The sequence below is a fragment of the Bos grunniens genome, chromosome 14 (genome assembly GCF_055505025.1).
Source record: "Bos grunniens cultivar Pamir isolate PY7600 chromosome 14, Bosgru_T2T1.0, whole genome shotgun sequence".
NCBI classification, from domain to species: Eukaryota; Metazoa; Chordata; class Mammalia; order Artiodactyla; family Bovidae; genus Bos; species Bos grunniens.
The window spans coordinates 45,422,710-45,441,196 of record NC_141178.1 but is presented as its reverse complement, the minus strand read 5'-3'; the positions used below and the strand labels follow the sequence as shown (position 1 = coordinate 45,441,196).

Sequence of the window (18,487 nt, the reverse complement as noted above, 5' to 3'; positions counted from 1 at the left end):
GAAACTCTGACATAACCACCAAGTGTTGGTCAGAACATGGAGTTAAAGGACTCTAACTCATTGCTGACAGGAATGCAAAATGGTACAGCCACTCTGGAAATTCATTTGATGGTTGCTCACAAAACTAAACATACTCTTACTAGCATATGTTTCCTGGTATTTAATCAAAAAAGTTAAAAACTTATGTCCACATAAAAATCTGCACACAGATGTTTATAACAGCTTTATTCATAATTGCCAAAACTTAGAAGCAAGCAAGATGTCTCTCAGTAGGTGAATAAACTGTGATACACTTTTCAGAGCTAAAAAGAAATGAGTTATCAGTCGTGAAAAGACACTGAGGACCCCTGAATGCGTATCACTATGGGAAACAAGTCAATATAAAAAGATTACAGGTCTGTGATCCCAACTACATGATATTCTGGAAAAGACGAAACTACGGAGACAGAACAGTGGCTGCCAGGGGTGATGCGAGGTTAGGAGAGCCACAAAGACAAAAGGGAACATTTTGAGAACAGTCAAAATATTATGTATGATACTGTAATGACAGATATACATTAGTACACATTTGTCTAGACCTATAAAATGTTTAGTACCAAGAGTGAACCCTAAGGCTCACTATGAGCTTTGAGTGACCATGATATGCCAATGCAGGTTCATCATTTGTTTAAAAAAAGGTACCATCTGTTGAGCTATGTTGTTAATGAGAAAATTTATGCATATATGATGATGGAAGGTATATGAGACATCTCTATATCTCTTTCTCAATTCTTCTGTAAATCTAAAACTGCTCTAAAAAAACTAAAATGCTTTTAAGTAACAACAACAAAAAAATATTAGCACAGAATGTAACAAAGGAAAGATGATACAGTTCAGTGGTAAACATACTTGAATGAAGCCCAGCTATCAGAGGTCAAGTTACAGATTGCCTCTTTACCTTGTTTCCTTCATCTGTAAAATGAATTATACTAAGGGAACTTGAAAATCTCTTTCAGCTCTAAAAGTTTATGAATCATCTTAACACAAACCAGAAAGCTTGGAATAAAACAATATGCTTGAATAACATCACCCCAAAAGCTTGTTGAGTGTTTTTAAAAATGGACTATTACTAAAGTTTTTAGGTCTTAAGAAAAGTCATATAAGGCAGATGGTGGTTTCACTGGTAAAACAAACACTGCACGTGCTTTCTCAGCCGTTTAGTGTTTTTACATGATCCACCCAAATATCAAACTGGTATCTGAAACAATAGTTTGGACATCTTCCACATTATGAAACATCCTATAAAACATCCTTTCAAGAAAATGCGTATTTAATTTTAGTGGAATTTCTTTAAGAAAACATTATTCAATTTTCCCTTAATTATCAGCAAGTGATATATCTAAGAAATAAATACGTTGTCAAGTAGCAAACGCAGATCTTAGAATCAGAAGACACGAGTTCAAGTTTTCACTATCTCTAACTAACTGAGTATCCTCAGGCAAGTTATAAAATCACCTGCAACCTCAATTTTCCTGTTTATAAAATATAAGAGCTGGATGTTCTCCGATCTTTTCAGTCTTAGGACTTCTGTTGTCTTTTTGTTCTATGAATACCACGATTCAAGGATCTGTCTTTCAGACAGACTGCATTTCTTTAGTAACAATAAATGATCTTTCTGTTTCTTCCACCAAAGACTGCCAATGTGAGATTCAGAACAGCTTGATATATGAACTCAGACATACACTGTTCTAACCCAAAGCAAAGCAGTCTACTAAGAATGAATGCATTATTTCTACTAGGTTGTTGAAATACCAATAATGATACCTATTATATGTAAGAGTCTGGCAACACCATGCTGAGAACTATAAGTCTAGATGATATCTAAGACCATTAATACAGTGGGAAGAAAAGTGAAACACTGCTTTTTTTTCATTTATACGAATATTAAACACTGACAATGTCAGGTACTATGCTATATTATTTTATTTTAAAATTATAAAAGCAATTGATTTTTTTGTTCAAATTACACTTTCCACTTTTTAAGTTTTCTTTCCTTTTCTTATGGGCAGAAGAGGAATAGTTAACCCTGTTTATCTTACAGACTGAGTAGCTTCCCAAAAAGCAGTTTCAACTTTTTTTTTTTTTTAGCAGTTTCAACTTTTAAAAACTTCATTAAAATCAGCAATAATACCAAAACCAGTACATGCATGCATGCTCAGTCACTTCAGTTGTGTCGAACTCTTTGCCACTCTATGGACTGTAGCCCGCCAGGCTCCTCTGTCCATGGGATTTTCTGAGCAAAAATACTGGAGTGGGTTGCCATTTCCTACTCAGGGGAACTTCCTGACCCGGGGATCAAACCCAGGTCTCCTGCATCTCCTGCACTGCAGGCAGATTCTTTACCACTGAGCCACTGGAGAAGCCCCAAAATACTACAATGTAGTCTATAAATACCTTCTGAAGGAATGAATGAATGTTACACCCATTACACAAAGAGGTTTTAGGGAGACATCACCGCTGCCTTTCCAGACCCTAACTGCCTTCAACCATACAGTCCCCTGCCGCCTCTTTCAGTGCTCTTAATTGATAACGTGACTAGCCACACTCCTCTCATTTCTTATCAAGGGGATTTTTATCTTTTCAATTATTTATACTCCATGTAGTATGTGCAGAAAAGAACATAGACCAAACATACCTTCATTCACATATGTTTTAAACAAAGTTTAAGTTTGCTGCTGCTAAGTTGCTCCAGTCGTGTCCGACTCTGTGCGACCCCAGAGACGGCAGCCCACCAGGCTCCCCCGTCCCTGGGACTCTCCAGGCAAGAACACTGGAGTGGGTTGCCATTTCCTTCTCCAATGCATGAAAGTGAAAAGTGAAAGTGAAGTCGCTCAGTCGTGTCCGACTCTTCGTGACCCCATGGACTGCAGCCTACCAGGCTGTTCCGTCCATGGGATTTTCCAGGCAAGAGTAATGGAGTTAAGTTTACTCATATTAAAATAATGATTAAAACTGGTGCACAGATAAATGAGGGCTTTCCAGGAGGTTCAGTGGTAAAGAATCCGCCTACCAATGCAGAAGATACGAGTTTGTCCCTGGGTTGGGAAGATCCTCTGGAGAAAGAAATGGCAACCCACTCCAGTATTCTTGGACTATGGGTTCTTGGACTCCAGTATTCAGGATATGCCTGGACTATCCCACAGGCAGAGGAGCCTGGCTGACTATATAGTTAATGGGGTCGCAAAGAGTCGGCCACAACTGAGAACATGCACATACACCATGGTCAAATGAACAGAAGACAACAGAAAGTGCAGAATAAAACCACATACACACAAGAATCTTAGTATACAACAGTCATGTCAATGCAATGGGGATGAAAGCTGAATCCATACTTTTAGCATAAATCCCAGAGGTATCAAAGATTTAAGGACAAAAAAGAGAGAAAAAAAAAAAAAAACTACAGAATTTCCAGAAGGCAATTAAAGAATTTTTTATAATCTCAGAATGGAGCAGGCATTATTAACTATGCTAAGATTACAAATGCTATAAAAGATCATAAAATAAAGGCCATTCAAATACATTAAAAAGAAAACCAAAATTTAAAAGAAAATTCCACCATAAATAAAGAGACCAAGAAAAATATTGGCAATTCATATCATAAAGGCACACACACATGCTCTTTTCAAGTAAGGGGGAAAAAAAGACCAACAAACTAATTTTAAAATGAGCAACAGATATAACCATATCACTGACATAAACTAGTTTAGAAACAAAAAAAGTGTCGAAATGGCTCATAAATGTACAAAAGATATACTCAATCCTACTCTCAATGGGAGAAATGCAAAATAAAACTACGCTGGATAACATAGTTCAGCTATCAGATTGGCAAGTATCCAGAAGTTTGAGAGCACATGCTTACTGAAGCTGTGGGGAAACAGGAAATCCCATACACTGCTGGTAGGAATGTAAACAGGGAAATCTCTATTGAGCATAATCTGGCGATGTTTATCAAAATTATAAGTGCATGTATTCTTTGACTTACTATTTCCACTTGTGAGAATTTATCCAAAACACTAGCAAACATGTAAATGGATGTGGGTATGAGGTTTTATGCAACAGGATTATTTATGATATAAAAATACAGTGAAGTGAAAGTCACTCAATTGTGTACAACTCTTTGCGACCCAATGGACTATACAGTGGGCTTCCCTGGTAGCTCAGACAGTAAATCACTGCAGATGGTGATTGCAGCCATGAAATTAAAACACGCTTACTCCTTGGAAGGAAAGTTATGACCAACCTAGACAGCATATTGAAAAGCAGAGACATTACTTTGCCAACAAAGGTCCTTCTAGTTAAGGCTATGGTTTTTCCAGTGGTCGTGTATGGATGTGAGAGTTGGACTATAAAGAAAGCTGAGCGCTGAAGAATTGATGCTTTTGAACTGTCGTGTTGGAGAAGACTCTTGAGAGTCCCTTGGACTGCAAGGAGATCCAACCAGTCCATCCTAAAGGAGATCAGTCCTGGGTGTTCACTGGAAGGACTGACGTTGAAGCTAAAACTCCAATACTTTGGCCACCTGATGTGAAGAGCTGAATCATTTGAAAAGACCCTGCTGCTGGGAAAGATTGAGGACAGAAGGAGAAGGGGATGACAGAAGATGAGATGGTTGGATGGCATCACCAACTCAATGGACATGGGTTTGGGTGGACTCCGGGAGTTGGTGATGGACAGGGAGGCCTGGCGTGCTGCAGTTCATGGGGTCGCAGAGTCGGACACAACTGAGCGACTGAACTGAACTGAACTGAAAGCACCTCCCTGCAACGTGGCAGACTTGGGTTCGATCCCTGGGTTGGGAAAATCCCCTGGAGAAGGAAATGACAACCCACTCCAGTACTCTTGCCTGGAAAAATTCCATGAATGGAGGAGCCTAGTAGGCTACAGTCCATGGGATCGCAAAGAGTCAGACACGACTGAGCAATTTCCCTGGTCACTGGACTATATAGTCCATGGAATTCTCCATGCCAGAATACTGGAGTGTGTAACTGGTCCCTTCTCCAGGTGATCTTCCCAACCCAGGGATCGAACCTAAGTTGCTTGCTGGGCAGGCAGATTCTTTACCACTGAGATGCCTGGGAAGTAAACAATCCCAATGCCCGTCAGTTCAAAACTAGTTCAATAAGACTAAAGTCCTACATATAATCAATTTGGAAGGATCTTTGGGACATATCACTGAATGAAAAGAAAATTGTAGAAGAGTGTGTCTAGAAAACATATTAAATAAAGGTATGTATTATTTTATCCATATTTGAATTTGCTTCTATATGTATAAAAAGATTCTGGAGTAATATATAAGAAACTAATCAAAAGTTACTTGTTTGAGAGACAGGGTGGAAATTGTGCCAAAGAGGACAAAAGGGAGATTTCTGACCTTTTTTGCACTTAAAATTTTTATCCATTCAAAAGACTAAGTAACAATAGAAGAGTAAAATAAATAAGATTAATGATATAGTCTTAATTATTTTACTCTTATATAGTACAGCTTCCGTGGTGGCTCAGATGGTAAAGAATCCACCTGCAATGCAGGAGACCCAGGTTCAATCCCTGGGTTGGGAAGATCCCCTGGAGAAGGGAATGGGTACCCACTCCAGTATTCTTGCCTGGAGAATTCCATGGACAGAGGAGCCTGGCGGGCTACAGTCCGTGGGGTCGCAGAGAGTAGCACACAACTGAGGGACTAACAATGACAGAATAGAATTTGAACTAAATTTGAACTAATCCAACTAAAACATCATCAAAATGAAGTCAAAGGTATAAAAGTGAGTTTAAAATGTTTCTATTTCTACTAGATATTTTGAAGGGCACTCCAGTTCTTCTTCTATAAAACAACCAGTGTTTCCTGTAAATCTGAATTTACACATACCCAGTTATACACAGATACCACTCCAAGGTGTGTTCCCAGAAACTCTTACACAAGTGTACCAGGAGACATGGTCAAAAATGTTTACAGTGATGCTGTTTATAATAACAGAATCTTGCAAATAACCTCAGTGGCTTAACAGGAGGATAAATCAATTGCAGAATATGCACACAGTGGCACAGTGGATGGAATAACCATATGTTAACCAAAGTCTTAAATCACAATTTGAAGTGGGAAAACAAAGTTCCAGAAAGTATACAACATAATGTCATTTTTCCCCTAAAGTTTAAAAAAGCAAACTAAACAAATACTGTTAAAGACACATACTTAACAAGTTGGGAGGACTATATGTAAAATCCAGAGCGAGCAGTGACCTCACGTGGGAAAAGGCAAGCCAGCCAAGAGACGTGAAAGAAGGTAACGACACTGGCAACATTGTGGGTCTCAAATGGAGTGGTAGGAATCTCAAGTGTTTATTATCATGTGTCATAACTTATTTGTGTTAAATTTACTATATAGCAAGCATTACCTATATTTTTTCTTTAAAAATAACACACAGTTTAACATCTCTTGGAAAATTACAATATATTATCTGGGAGTTTATAAACCTCCATCTTTCTAGACATGCTGATGAATGAGTACTTACTACTCTTATTTTCTCCTATGTTTATTGTAGAGTTTCTCTGATAACAGAGAAAATCAACACTGTAGTTCTTAATACCTCAACTTTCAGTCTGGGAGACTTTCATCTGTGTGTCACTGCTCTGCTCTTTTTCAGTTGGAAAAATCCTAGTTCCAAACACCTTTGATCCCCATAGGCCTCTGAGAATACAGAGCACATATTTCACATTTCCAAAACACATTTCAGAAACTGAAATTGCATTCAAACTTTAGAAAACTACTCATTTTCTCTTCTTAAAAAAAAAGTCATAAAAGGCTCAAGTGGAGAGCCTTAGGTATTCAGATAACTACCTCCCTAGCTATTTAGTATATATATCATTTGTTTAAATTCAAACAGATTGTGCAATTCAGGCCAAAGTTTGTACATCTGTGAGTGTTACAAATACACTTCAATTTTTTTTCTGATTATAAACCAGGGTATGTTTATTACAGAAAAAAATTCTCTTATATTTTTCCATATCTTTTAGTTAAGTTATAAGAAAAAGTGGGCCTAAGCTTTGTATTCTTACTTCTTCAGAAAGGCACAGCTAATTCACGATCCTCTAACAGCTGGTGAGTGCTTGTTGCTTCAATGGTTGGAATAATCATTTTTTAACTCTCGTCAATTATATGGATCAGAAATTATGGAACATTTACTTCTAAACTGGACTTTCCTGATTGCTGAACAATTTCATTATTTAATTTCTGTTCTTTTTAAATGGCTCCCTAAGTTCTTTGGGCATTTTTCTATTGCTGTTCAGCAGCTAGGTGTGTCCAGCTCTTTTGCGACTCTGTGGACTGCAGCCTGCCAGGTTCCTCTGTCCACGGGCTTTCCCAGGCAAGAATACCGGAGTGGGTTGCCACTCTCTCCTCCAGAGGATCTTCCTGACCCAGGGACTGAACCAGTGTCCCCTGCATTGAAGGCAGATTCTTTACTACTGAGCCACCAGTTTATCAATCTCTAAGTGTCCTTTGTGTATTTTTACCTGTGGCTATATAGGATGCAAGTTATGCCTTCTATCATTTGACTTTTTACCTTCTTATGTTGTTCCTTGAATTCATTTTTGGTTTTCATATATCTAAATCCATACCTTTCTTATGATTTCATTCTCTGCTCTTATGCTTAAGAACACTGTCATCCTGTAATCAAGGGATGCAGCCTTAAATTGTGCATATGGTTTCCTTTTTTCAAAAAACATGTATCTGAAATTGTTTTGCATGTAAAAATGTAAGTCACGCAAGTTTTTTAAATCACGAAAATTTAAATTCATTCGATCTTTCTTGAGAATATTTCAGAAAAATATACTGTGTTAATCTGATTAAAGACTTTCCTTCCAGTTTCAGGTTATTTTTCCTTAAATAAATAGGCATTTGATTATTAACTCAACTGGTATGCCTTAAACAGATAAGTTTAACACTCTCTCATACCCCTAATCGAAATACCAATGAATTGAGACTTCCTTCGTGGTTAAGAATCTGCCTGCAAATACAGAAGACATGGGTTCTATTTCTGGTCACGGGCAACAAAGCCCGTGTGCCACAACTACTGAGCCTGTGCTCTAGAGCCCATGCTCCACAAACAAGAGAAGCCACCGCAATGAGAAGCCTGCACACCACGACTAGAAAGCAGTCACCAACATTACTTATTGTGATGATCATTTCATGAGGCAAGTCAATCATTATGCTGTACACCTTAAAGTTATACAGTGTTATATGTCAATTATAACAATAAAACTGGAAGAAGAAAAAAGAAATAAGATCGCCACAAGTAAGCTATACTCTTAGATTTCCAACACAGTATTTATGTTCAAGTAAATAATTAAGTTGAATCACTTGGCTTTATATTTAAATCGTTTTGGCTCCAAGTAATTTAACTGTCTCATTACAAAGAAGCTTCTATTATGGAAGGCCCCAAAGGGAACTGTATATTCTTGCCTGGAGAATCCCATGGACAGAGGAGCCTGGCAGGCACAGAAATGGACATGAGTGAAGTGTCTTAAGCATAACACAAAAGTGACAAAATTTTGGTAAGTCAACTTCAATACTGCAAAGGTTAATAAGAATTCTTTCCCATCCCAAAAGTATTTGTCTTGGGTCATCTCTAATGAACCTAGAAGAGTCAGCATATTTCACAGGGGCTAAATAAAACTTTTTAAAAGGTTAACGGAAAAATATTTATGTGAAAAATGCCTCCAAATAATGTTTTAGTGGGTGGATTCGGCACATACCAGTGAATACCTTTGAGCTGAGTCCAATTCTGAATTAAGCTGGAGTTTACCTTTAAGAAACAATGAACCTGCTTTTAAGTAAAATCCTGTATTAATAAGAAACATGGGATGTGAATTTAAAAAAAAGATTTTATCAACTGAACTGTATCTAAGTATTTTACAAAATTTTCCATGAGCCATCAGTAAGTCTTTAAAACACATGATCTTTTAAAAAACTTGCTAGTCATTCATCTGTAAAAATCTAGCTTTTTATGTGCATGCCAAGCATAAAATTGCCCCCATGCTAAATTTAACACAAACCTCACATTACAGAATTATGTGTTCTTACACTTTGACATGACTATGACAGTGATTCACAAGGTGAAAATACACTTAGAATGGTCTACGTTCTGCAACTCAGGACAATGAAGAAAGCCTGGGAAGGATGTAAAAATTAGGTCCATATTTTAAATCTGCAGCCAATCAAGCCAGGAACCCGGCTATGCAATCACAATCACTTGCAAAACCATTTAAACTATTTCTTAGCTGTACTTGTTAGCAGTTTCTTATGACTGTAATCTTTTAAAAAAAATATCTCCCACTTCAAATATTAAATGCACATGTACATTAACTTTTTTTTGTCTACCTACAGTTAGGCGCCGGAGAAGGCAATGGCACCCCACTCCAATACACTTGCCTGGAAAATCCCGTGGACGAAGGAGCCTGGTAGGCTGCAGTCCATGGGGTCGCTAGAGTCAGACACGACTGAGCGACTTCACTTTCACTTTTCACTTTCATGCATTGGAGAAGGAAATGGCAACCCACTCCAGTGTTCTTGCCTGGAGAATCCCAGGGATGGGGGAGCCTGGTGGGCTGCCATCTATGGGGTCTCAGAGTCAGACACGACTGAAGCGACTTAGCAGCAGCAGCAGACAGTTGGGTGCTAACAGCAGCAGGCTAAAATTGTCTTCTTTACCCTTTACAATTCTGCATTCTCTTAATTTTTGTATACTATAGCTTCAAGTTAATTTCATAGTATTTATCCACATAATGAGTGGTTAAAATTTTGTTCCTTTTAACTACAATTTGTGAAGTAAAGTTTAGCCAAGAAAACAATGAAGAGAGTCACTTTATGACATTTTGTTGTTTGCAAAGTAATGTTACCTTTTTAGATGTTATTCAAGGGTTATTAGTCAAGTTTAGAAAATCAAAGACACTTAACATTATAAACTGATATGTGTAACTCGTAACAGAGCACATGGAACAACAAGATGTAAACTGAGTTGCTCAAGGTCATACAATATGGCAGTGAGGCGGGCAGTGAGGCGGGCAGTGAGGCAGGCAGCTCAGGCAGTCTCAAACTCTTGTCTGCCCCTCACGTACCATCCTGAGCAACTCCTGCTCTAACTTCTGCCTGCAAAACACTAAGACACATATTGTTCACAGGACAGGAAACACCTAGGGCAGAATTTCAAACTTAAGGAACTGATTAAGTAGAAGAGACTTTAACCTAAAAGCTATCATACTATGTGAATTTAAATTACTTTTTAGGTGATGGAGTCATCATAGTGATCTACTTTTTCTTGTATTTAAAGTAGCTAGGAGCTGGCTCCAGAGGACTCAGGGGTTCCACTACACAGAACCCAGGGGTTTCACTACACTTCTCTCAGGAGAAGAGAGACAGCTGACTGTCAGAGCTGGACTGCCCTCGCTGTCTGTGGTAACCTGGGCAGGGCCCACTCAGAGAACCTCTGTATCAGCTTTCTCACCTCCACAATATTGGGAAGGGGCCAGGGAGCATTCTTCTTTCAGATTTTGAACTACTGGAGACCAGAGAAAGTCCTAAAGTGCTAACATTTGGTTAAATTTTAAGGATGCTTCAAACAGCTTATCATTTCCAACATTATGTTTAAAGCAAATCTTTTAGACATTCTTATACATTTCTCATCAATGAAACTCCCTGGCCTTTTTGTGATATTTCTTCCCCTAATTGCAAAGGAGCTCCAAATCCCTCAGAAAGTTAAAAAAAAAAAAAAAAAAAAAAAATCAACAGACGTAAAGATGAGGGTCAAAATACCACTGTTTAGTGATGGAGGCTTCAGGTCACCTATAATGTGCTTTCATGTTAAAACTACCAAATTAACAACTATCTGACTTCCATATTTAAATATGTAATGTTTATGTTCTCTGAAAAAAAATCTAATGTCAAAAGTAATCATTCAAATACAAACCATACATATTCTTTGGTCACGTGTACATGCAGAAAAATCTGAGAGATAAGAAGTTTAAGAATGACATTTTTGGCAAGCCTACACAAATTTATAGAATTTTTATTAAAAAAACAGGGGTGGGGGGGAAGAAGGCATGGAAGAAAACTAACATTCATTATGTGTTTGCTAAGAAATAGCTCCTGTGCTAAGTACTTTACATAAAACTGAAATCAACTGAATGTTTCTCACATTCCTTGACCAAATAACTATATGCTGTGCTTAGTCACTCAGTCATGTCCAACTCTTTGCAACCCCATGGACTGTAGCCCGCTAGGCTCCTCTGTTCATGGGATTCTCCAGGCAAGAATACTGGAGTGGGTTGCCAAGCCCTCCTCCAGGGGATCTTCCCAACCCAGGGATCGAACCCAGGTCTCCCACACTGCAGGCAGATTCTTTACTGTCTAAGCCACCAGGGAAGCCCAAGTAAATTCAATCCTCTATATTCAAACAACAAAGGAATTAAAAACTCTCTGAGAATCCTGAACTGATTCCATTTTTCCTTCGGGCAATGTGCTGAGCCTATCACATTGAACATCCTTACATACACAGACAAAAGGCCCAGACTCATACTGAATTATTGAAATTATTCCCAGAAAATAATTCATGAATACCACTGCCTCACTGAAACAGTTTTTTCAAGAGGCTAGTTTTGATAATCCAAGAATTCAATTCTCATAAGCAGGCTCTGATAAGAATTGTCACAAATTTCATTATACATCAAAAGATGAGCTACTAATATGAAAGAATATACTCTTCGTGACAACAATTTACGTATTTAAGCTAGTTCTGCTTCTGAAGGTTATCAGGAAGAGAACTGGGGTTAGAGATGAGAGAGATCCAACTTTACTGGGGACTTCACTTTGTCAGGGTCTTCACTGGCTGGCTGTTTCATTTTATTGATTTACAGTTAAATGGTCACTTCAGTGAAAACAGATGCTTTTGGGGAGGCGGGGAGGAAGTTAAAAATGTCTACACTTTCAATGTGTAACAGCTTGATCATGTACCTTTGAAAACAGAAATACCTGAAGTGGATTTTTATTTTTATTCTTTTAAAATGTTTTTGAAGAGTGAATTGGCTTTATTCGATGATTCATGAATCAGGCAGCATACTATCTAGCAACCAGGAGGGTGCTCCAAACACTGGGAATTATCTTAGGTGAGCAAAATTTGCCTGCCATCCTAAAATGTTTCTCTGTGACATGTAGATTATTTTGAGCTGAAAACAATCAAGGTCCCAAAGACTCAGGAAGACCCTTTCATCTTCCCATTAACTACTTAGAAGTATTTAGTTAGAGGATTCACTCCAGGAAGGGAGCTATCACCATAGCTCCCTTCTCCCACTTCAGAAATGAAGTGGATTTTTAGATGATGATATACTATTATTTGGAATAAAATTGTGAGCAATTTTATCCTTACATTTCTGATATTTCAATTAGTAACTTTAATAAAATACCAAAAATTCTAATGACTCAGCACAACCTAAAAAATGTGTACTACAGTGTTAAATGAAAACACACTACAAATTTTTGTCTATATTCTAATTATGTTAAAGTATCTGTGTGTGTACCTAAAAAAGTAGAACTGTGAATACAGTTAATGCTGGGTTACATTGGACTGGTAGATAACTGTTTCTCTTTCTTGATTCTTTTCTACTGTGATAATGTCACAATAAAAACAACTTTAAAAAAAACAACATCACTTTATGGATAAAATGGTTTTCTGTCTGCAATGACTTAACCATGTTAAAGATATAAGTTGCTGTGTCTTCTGTCAGTTGCAGGAAAGCAAACACCACAACTTCCTGCATCCTTCAAAACACTTAGCATAGCATCTCAGACCCAGTAAATTCCCAGTGAGGGACATGTCATGGAACCACTGACGAACACCAAGTGTAGCTAATATAAAGGTAGAAACTTACTGTTATTTGTTGGTTCAGGAAACCCAGCCTTTGGACCACTCCATCCTTTGTTTTCCCCTGTCTGAAAAATTAAACCGATTGTTTAAATTCAGGAAAGAAACGTAAATTCAAAAAAAAAGTTAATCCTAATTAATAAAAAAAGGGTACAGGTTATTCTGTTCATCCTCTCCACTGCTGACCCCAGGACCACGGACACAAGAATTACTAACAAGAACTATAACATCTATCCCTTTTCTACATTCATATCTGTTTCTTATGCCTCCTGATTTTATCTATTTAAATTTATAATTTACATCATCAAGAAAGCCCTGTATTTAGCATAATATTTAGTATATATATTATGTATAACATGGGCACTATCAAGGTGGTGAAGAAGTAAATAATTTGTTTTCAAACAGTAAACAATAATCATCGCAAGTGCTAAAGTAACTAAAAGAGATTTTTTATCACTTCTGAAGTTAAATTAATGATAGAAATATTATTATGTCTGTTCTGGAAACGTCATGATAAGGGTCACTGAATATTGCTAACGACAGGTACAAAAAACTGAAAACTAAACCCTAACTCGAAGCAAAATCTGGAATATCCTGGCTTTTCCAGATGTTTTGGTCAACATTTAGTGTAAAATACACTCTGAGGAGGGAGGAGGGTTCAGGATGGGGAACACGTGTATACCTGTGGCGGATTCATTTCGATATCTGGCAAAACTAATACAATATTGTAAAGTTTAAAAATAAAATTTAAAAAAATTAAAAATTTTAATTAAAAAAAAAATACACTCTGAGCTCAGACTCTAAAGTAGTATTTTAATCAAATTATAAGTGACATTAACTGGTTATGTTCTCTTTTTGTGGAGCTGGTATTATTGATATAAAGTACTTTGGGGTGGGGGAGACAAACTTATTTTTATAATCGGTATTTTATATTATGCTGCTGCTGCTGCTAAGTCGCTTCAGTCGTGTCCGACTCTGTGACCCCATAGACGGCAGCCCACCAGGCTCTGCCGTCCCTGGGATTCTCCAGGCAAGAACACTGGAGTGGGTTGCCATTTCCTTCTCCAATGCATGAAAGTGAAGTCGCTCAGTCGTGTCCGACTCTTAGCGACCCCATGGACTGCGGCCCACCAGGCTTCCCGTCCGTGGGATTTTCCAGGCAGGAGTACTGGTGTGGGGTGCCATTGCCTTCTCCAAACACAAACTACATTTCTAGCAAATAGCTTGCAACTGTGAAAGGGTGGAAGAGAAGGTAACGTGTGTAAATGCAGATACACATGGATGGGAAGGCCTGACGAGACTCCCACACACATGTTCTCTGTGAAGCACAAGACAGGATCATAGAGAGAGGGGGGCGCTGCAGGAGGGAGGGAGGTTATAAATCTAAGCAAAGTGTACACAGTAAGCAAAAAGTCTAGGAAAGAAAGAGCTCAACGATTAGAAGAATACAGATCCTCAGGCATTTGAGGGCTCAGTTGAAGTTGGTAATAATATATTTAGCACTTCATTCCTCCTTTTCTCTCCTTCCACTAATAATCAAAGTTATTTAAATATTGTTTTATTCCCTAAGCCTGATTTTTCATCAACTGAATCCCAAGCCTGCTGCTCTCTGATTTCTATCTCAACACTCTAATGAACTGCTTTTCTAAGGTTTCTGCTTTAACATGACAGAGTAAACATTAAGAGTAATCTCTTCTCTCTCCCCAAACAACTCTAAATTGATAATCCAATAATCCATAAACTCTCTCTCCTTCCCTCTGCCCCTAGCCTCCCCTGAATATGAAAGGAATCAAGAGAAGAGAAAAGTCAAAATTTGTAACATGGAGAGTAGATTAATTATAACTAACTTAGCAGGTGTGGGCCGGCTGAAACCTCACCTGCAGAGCTAGAAGCTAACAAAGAGCTTACAAAGAGTAAACTGATTTGTGCTTCAGGACCCCAGAAAGCCTCAGGAATCAGAAGCACACCTGGTACTTCTAAAGATGAATCCTGGAAGAGTATGAAAATAGGAAGATTGTTTGGAAGTCTTTCAAATGTTATGAAACTTTCAGGTCACTTCTGTGACCCCAAGGAGACAAATTTCCTAAAATGTTGCCTCTTCAGAAAGGACTAAAACAAAGAGACTCTGGACACCAGGTACAGCTGAGGATGGGATGGATCTATACACCACATTGAAAAGAGAGATGGATTCCAAAGTTACATCCTGGAAGATAAGATCCCCAGCTCCCTTTATCACTGGGCCTCTAAAGACAATAATCAGTCTCCCAATCCACAAGGAATGGTGAGCATAACACAGGGAACAGAATAAAACCTCAAAAATCATTAAAATAAAAAAAGCTCTCAGAGAGACATAAGTATTATACCCATTAAACAAGAACAAGAGGTTATAAAAGGAATATTCTGAGAATGAAGAATAGCTCTGGGAAATAAAAAATACAGTATCCAAAGGAAAATATTTCAAAGAAGGACTGGAAGACAAAACTGAAAAAATCTCCAGTAAACAGAACAAAAAGAGAAACAGAAAAGAAACAAAGGAAGAAAGAAAGAAGCAAAAAATCATTCCTTAGACTAACAGGTATCCTAGAAAGAACCAACAGCAAAAATGGAAGGAAAGAAATCATCAGAGAAAAAATATAAGTTTCTCCACTTTTAAAGTACACGAATTTTCGGATTAAAACCCAAACACCCAAAAACAATTTATCAAAGAATACACAAATACAGTCAGTCGCTCAAGAAATTTCAGAACTTCCGAAAAAAGATGTGAGAAAAGCATCACGAGGGAGAGGAAATGTAAAAGTTTCATAAATTGGCTAAAGAATCTGAAGACTTTGGAATTTCAACAGTAATGCTGAGAGATAGAAAACATTGGTACAATGCCTTCAAAACTGTGGAAAAAATATTTCCTATTTAGAATTATCTCTCAGAAAAACTACCAATTAAGTGCGGGGGAAATAGAAAGATATATCAGAACTACAAGGTCTCAAAAAACTATATTACTCATGCATTCTCTATCAGGAAACGATGAAAATGTGTACTCCATCAACACAAGAAAATAAATTAAGAACAAGGAAACTGTCCAGAAAGCAGGCAACTCAACAAGAGAGAGGCAAAAGGAATTAACAGGGAAATCGTGAAGAGAAGAACCAAAACACTGGGTCTTCAGCAGATCTATCAAACAAATAATCCAACACAGAAGAGGAAGATAAAGAACTCCAACAAAGAAAAAACAAAGAAACTAAACAGTACATGAAGCGTTTACTTGGCAGAGGGTAACAGGGATAAGTTAGAGAGACACAGAAAACTATACATGTTGAGTAAGAAAACTAACTCTTTGGTTTTCAAAGCAGGAACCCAGATAACATCTAAAAAGAAAAAAAATCAAGAAACTGCAGTGTAAGTTATTAACAGTACAAAATAACAGAACAGCTAAAACGGGTAGTAAGTGGTTGCCTCTATAAAAAAGGTAACAGAAATGGGCAGTCCCAGGGCAGGACAGCATGGTTTATTATAAATCTTGAGTCTTTATATCATTAATCTTGACTAAGTCTTGATTTGTTATGCATATATGAGTATTACTTTGAACAATATATAATAATCAAATATAACAAAGAATGAAGCACATGCCAGTTACATCTTGATGCGGAACAAGCTCTAAGTTGTAACCGAAACCCCATGTAATTGAAAAAAAAAAAAAAAACCAAGATGCTAGAACAGTGTATTTTTTAAAAAGTAAAGAGTGTTCGGCTCTTCCTTAGAATGTAGAAATATAACAATGACTCAGACAATGTAAGAAATCATAACTTTTCTCAAACCCATCAGAGATCTGAGATTGTAAAGCAAACAGATGACATGAATTCTAGAGAGTGACAAAGCCCTCTGAGGCGAGGTTCAGCTCACAAAATATTTCAACATTGGCAAAGAAAAAAGAGATGAATATCAAAAATATTGGTAAGAAGAAAGCAGATGAAATGTTAATGAATTCTAAAAGACTGTGTGAGGGTCAGCACAGCAGTTTAGAAAAATTAGGAACTCCAGAGAGAAGTTCTTTTCTATGGGCTTCCTTTGGGAAGTCAGGACAACTGGAGATACAGCAGAGAACCAAAGAGCCTCACTCAGTGGTGCAGGTGTGAAGCAGAGAGAACAGCTCAGAAATCTGCACACTCCTCTGGAGAAGGAAATGGCAACCCATTCCAGTACTCTTGCTTGGAAAATCCCATGGATGGAGAAGTGGTGTAGGCTACAGTCCATGGGGTTGTAAAGAGTCAGATACGACTGAGCGACTTCACTCACTAGACTCTTCTTTTACACAAAGCAAACAGCACAAGCTACAAGAGAAAAGGAAGAAACAAATCCTGTCTGCCTCTGAGATAAGGCAAGAAATTTTGTTGCTCCAAAAGCTCAGGCAAGGACTCACTGTTTCTGCAAAAAGACTAGAAGCAAAAGTTACCTGCTCCTAGGAAAAAAAGAAGGAGGTGAAAACCTTGAGAGCAAATCCCTGCACCAATATTAAGCAGATTTCTGAAAATGCTGGGGAAGGGGCTGGAAAACTCCACTGCACCTAAGACAACCTCCAGTTCAAAAGTAAAATTTGGCTATCATGGAGACGGAGGTAGAAACATTAGGGAAAAACCCACTTCTGAGACTCAGGCACACAGAGTTTGAGAATGAAGCTGTACAAGAAAATCAAGAGCTATGCTTCTATACCCAACACAATCCTACAACCAAATAACAAACAACAGCAATTGACTATGGAGCATAGAGCTATCCCTCACCTCATGGCATAGCAAAGAGAGGACTGATAAAACCAGAGGATGGAGCAGAAATATTGAGGAAAATCTTCCCCAAACCTCTCCCCACACAAAACAAAGACACTGGCAAACCAAAGCTAAAGGAACCTGAAGTTAATAGTGACTGTGGAAACAAAACACCCAAAATGAGCTTAATTACCAACTGGATTGATGTCACCCTCCATGTTAACAGTCTGACAGAAAGGGAGACATGCCTGTTTCTTAACATAAGTACTATTTAACTCTGCCTTTACTGTTTCACAATACACAATGTCCAGTGTTCATTCAAACATTATAAGACACCCAAAATTGCAAAAATAAATATGTCAAATGATAAAGAAGTCAATAAAAGGGAGGCTCAAGGGTGGTGGTAGGGGGGAGATATACGTATACTTATAGCTGATTCATGTTGTTATATAGCATAAACAAATACAACATTGTAAAGCAATTATCCTCCAATTAAAAATAAATAAATGAAAATTAAAAAGAAAACAAGTCAATAAAACAGAGCCCAGAGATGACCCAAGCGCTAGAACTCTAAGAAATAAGTTTTATAATATCTATGATTAACAGGATAAAAGATCTAATGAAAAAGGCAGACAACATGCATGAATATTTGGAGAATTTCATTAGAAAAACAGAAACCTTATAAGAAAAGCATATGGAAATCCTAGGGGGAAAATACCACAGATGAAAATTAATATTGATAACATTATTAACAGATGGACACACCTGAAGAAATAAGTCAGTAAT

At 37.7% G+C, this 18,487-nt stretch overlaps 1 protein-coding gene across 47 annotated transcripts in view; it reads right to left on the bottom strand.

The window, feature by feature from the left end:
• The window catches only part of STAU2 (staufen double-stranded RNA binding protein 2), a 303,762-nt gene that overhangs the window by 152,853 nt on the left and 132,422 nt on the right, over positions 1-18,487 (bottom strand). For all 47 annotated transcript variants that reach the window (XM_086336528.1, XM_086336533.1, XM_086336515.1 and 44 more), the window contains one exon: positions 12,955-13,015. In XM_086336528.1, coding sequence (XP_086192654.1) covers positions 12,955-13,015 — 61 coding nt within the window. The remainder of the gene's footprint in view (positions 1-12,954; positions 13,016-18,487) is intronic.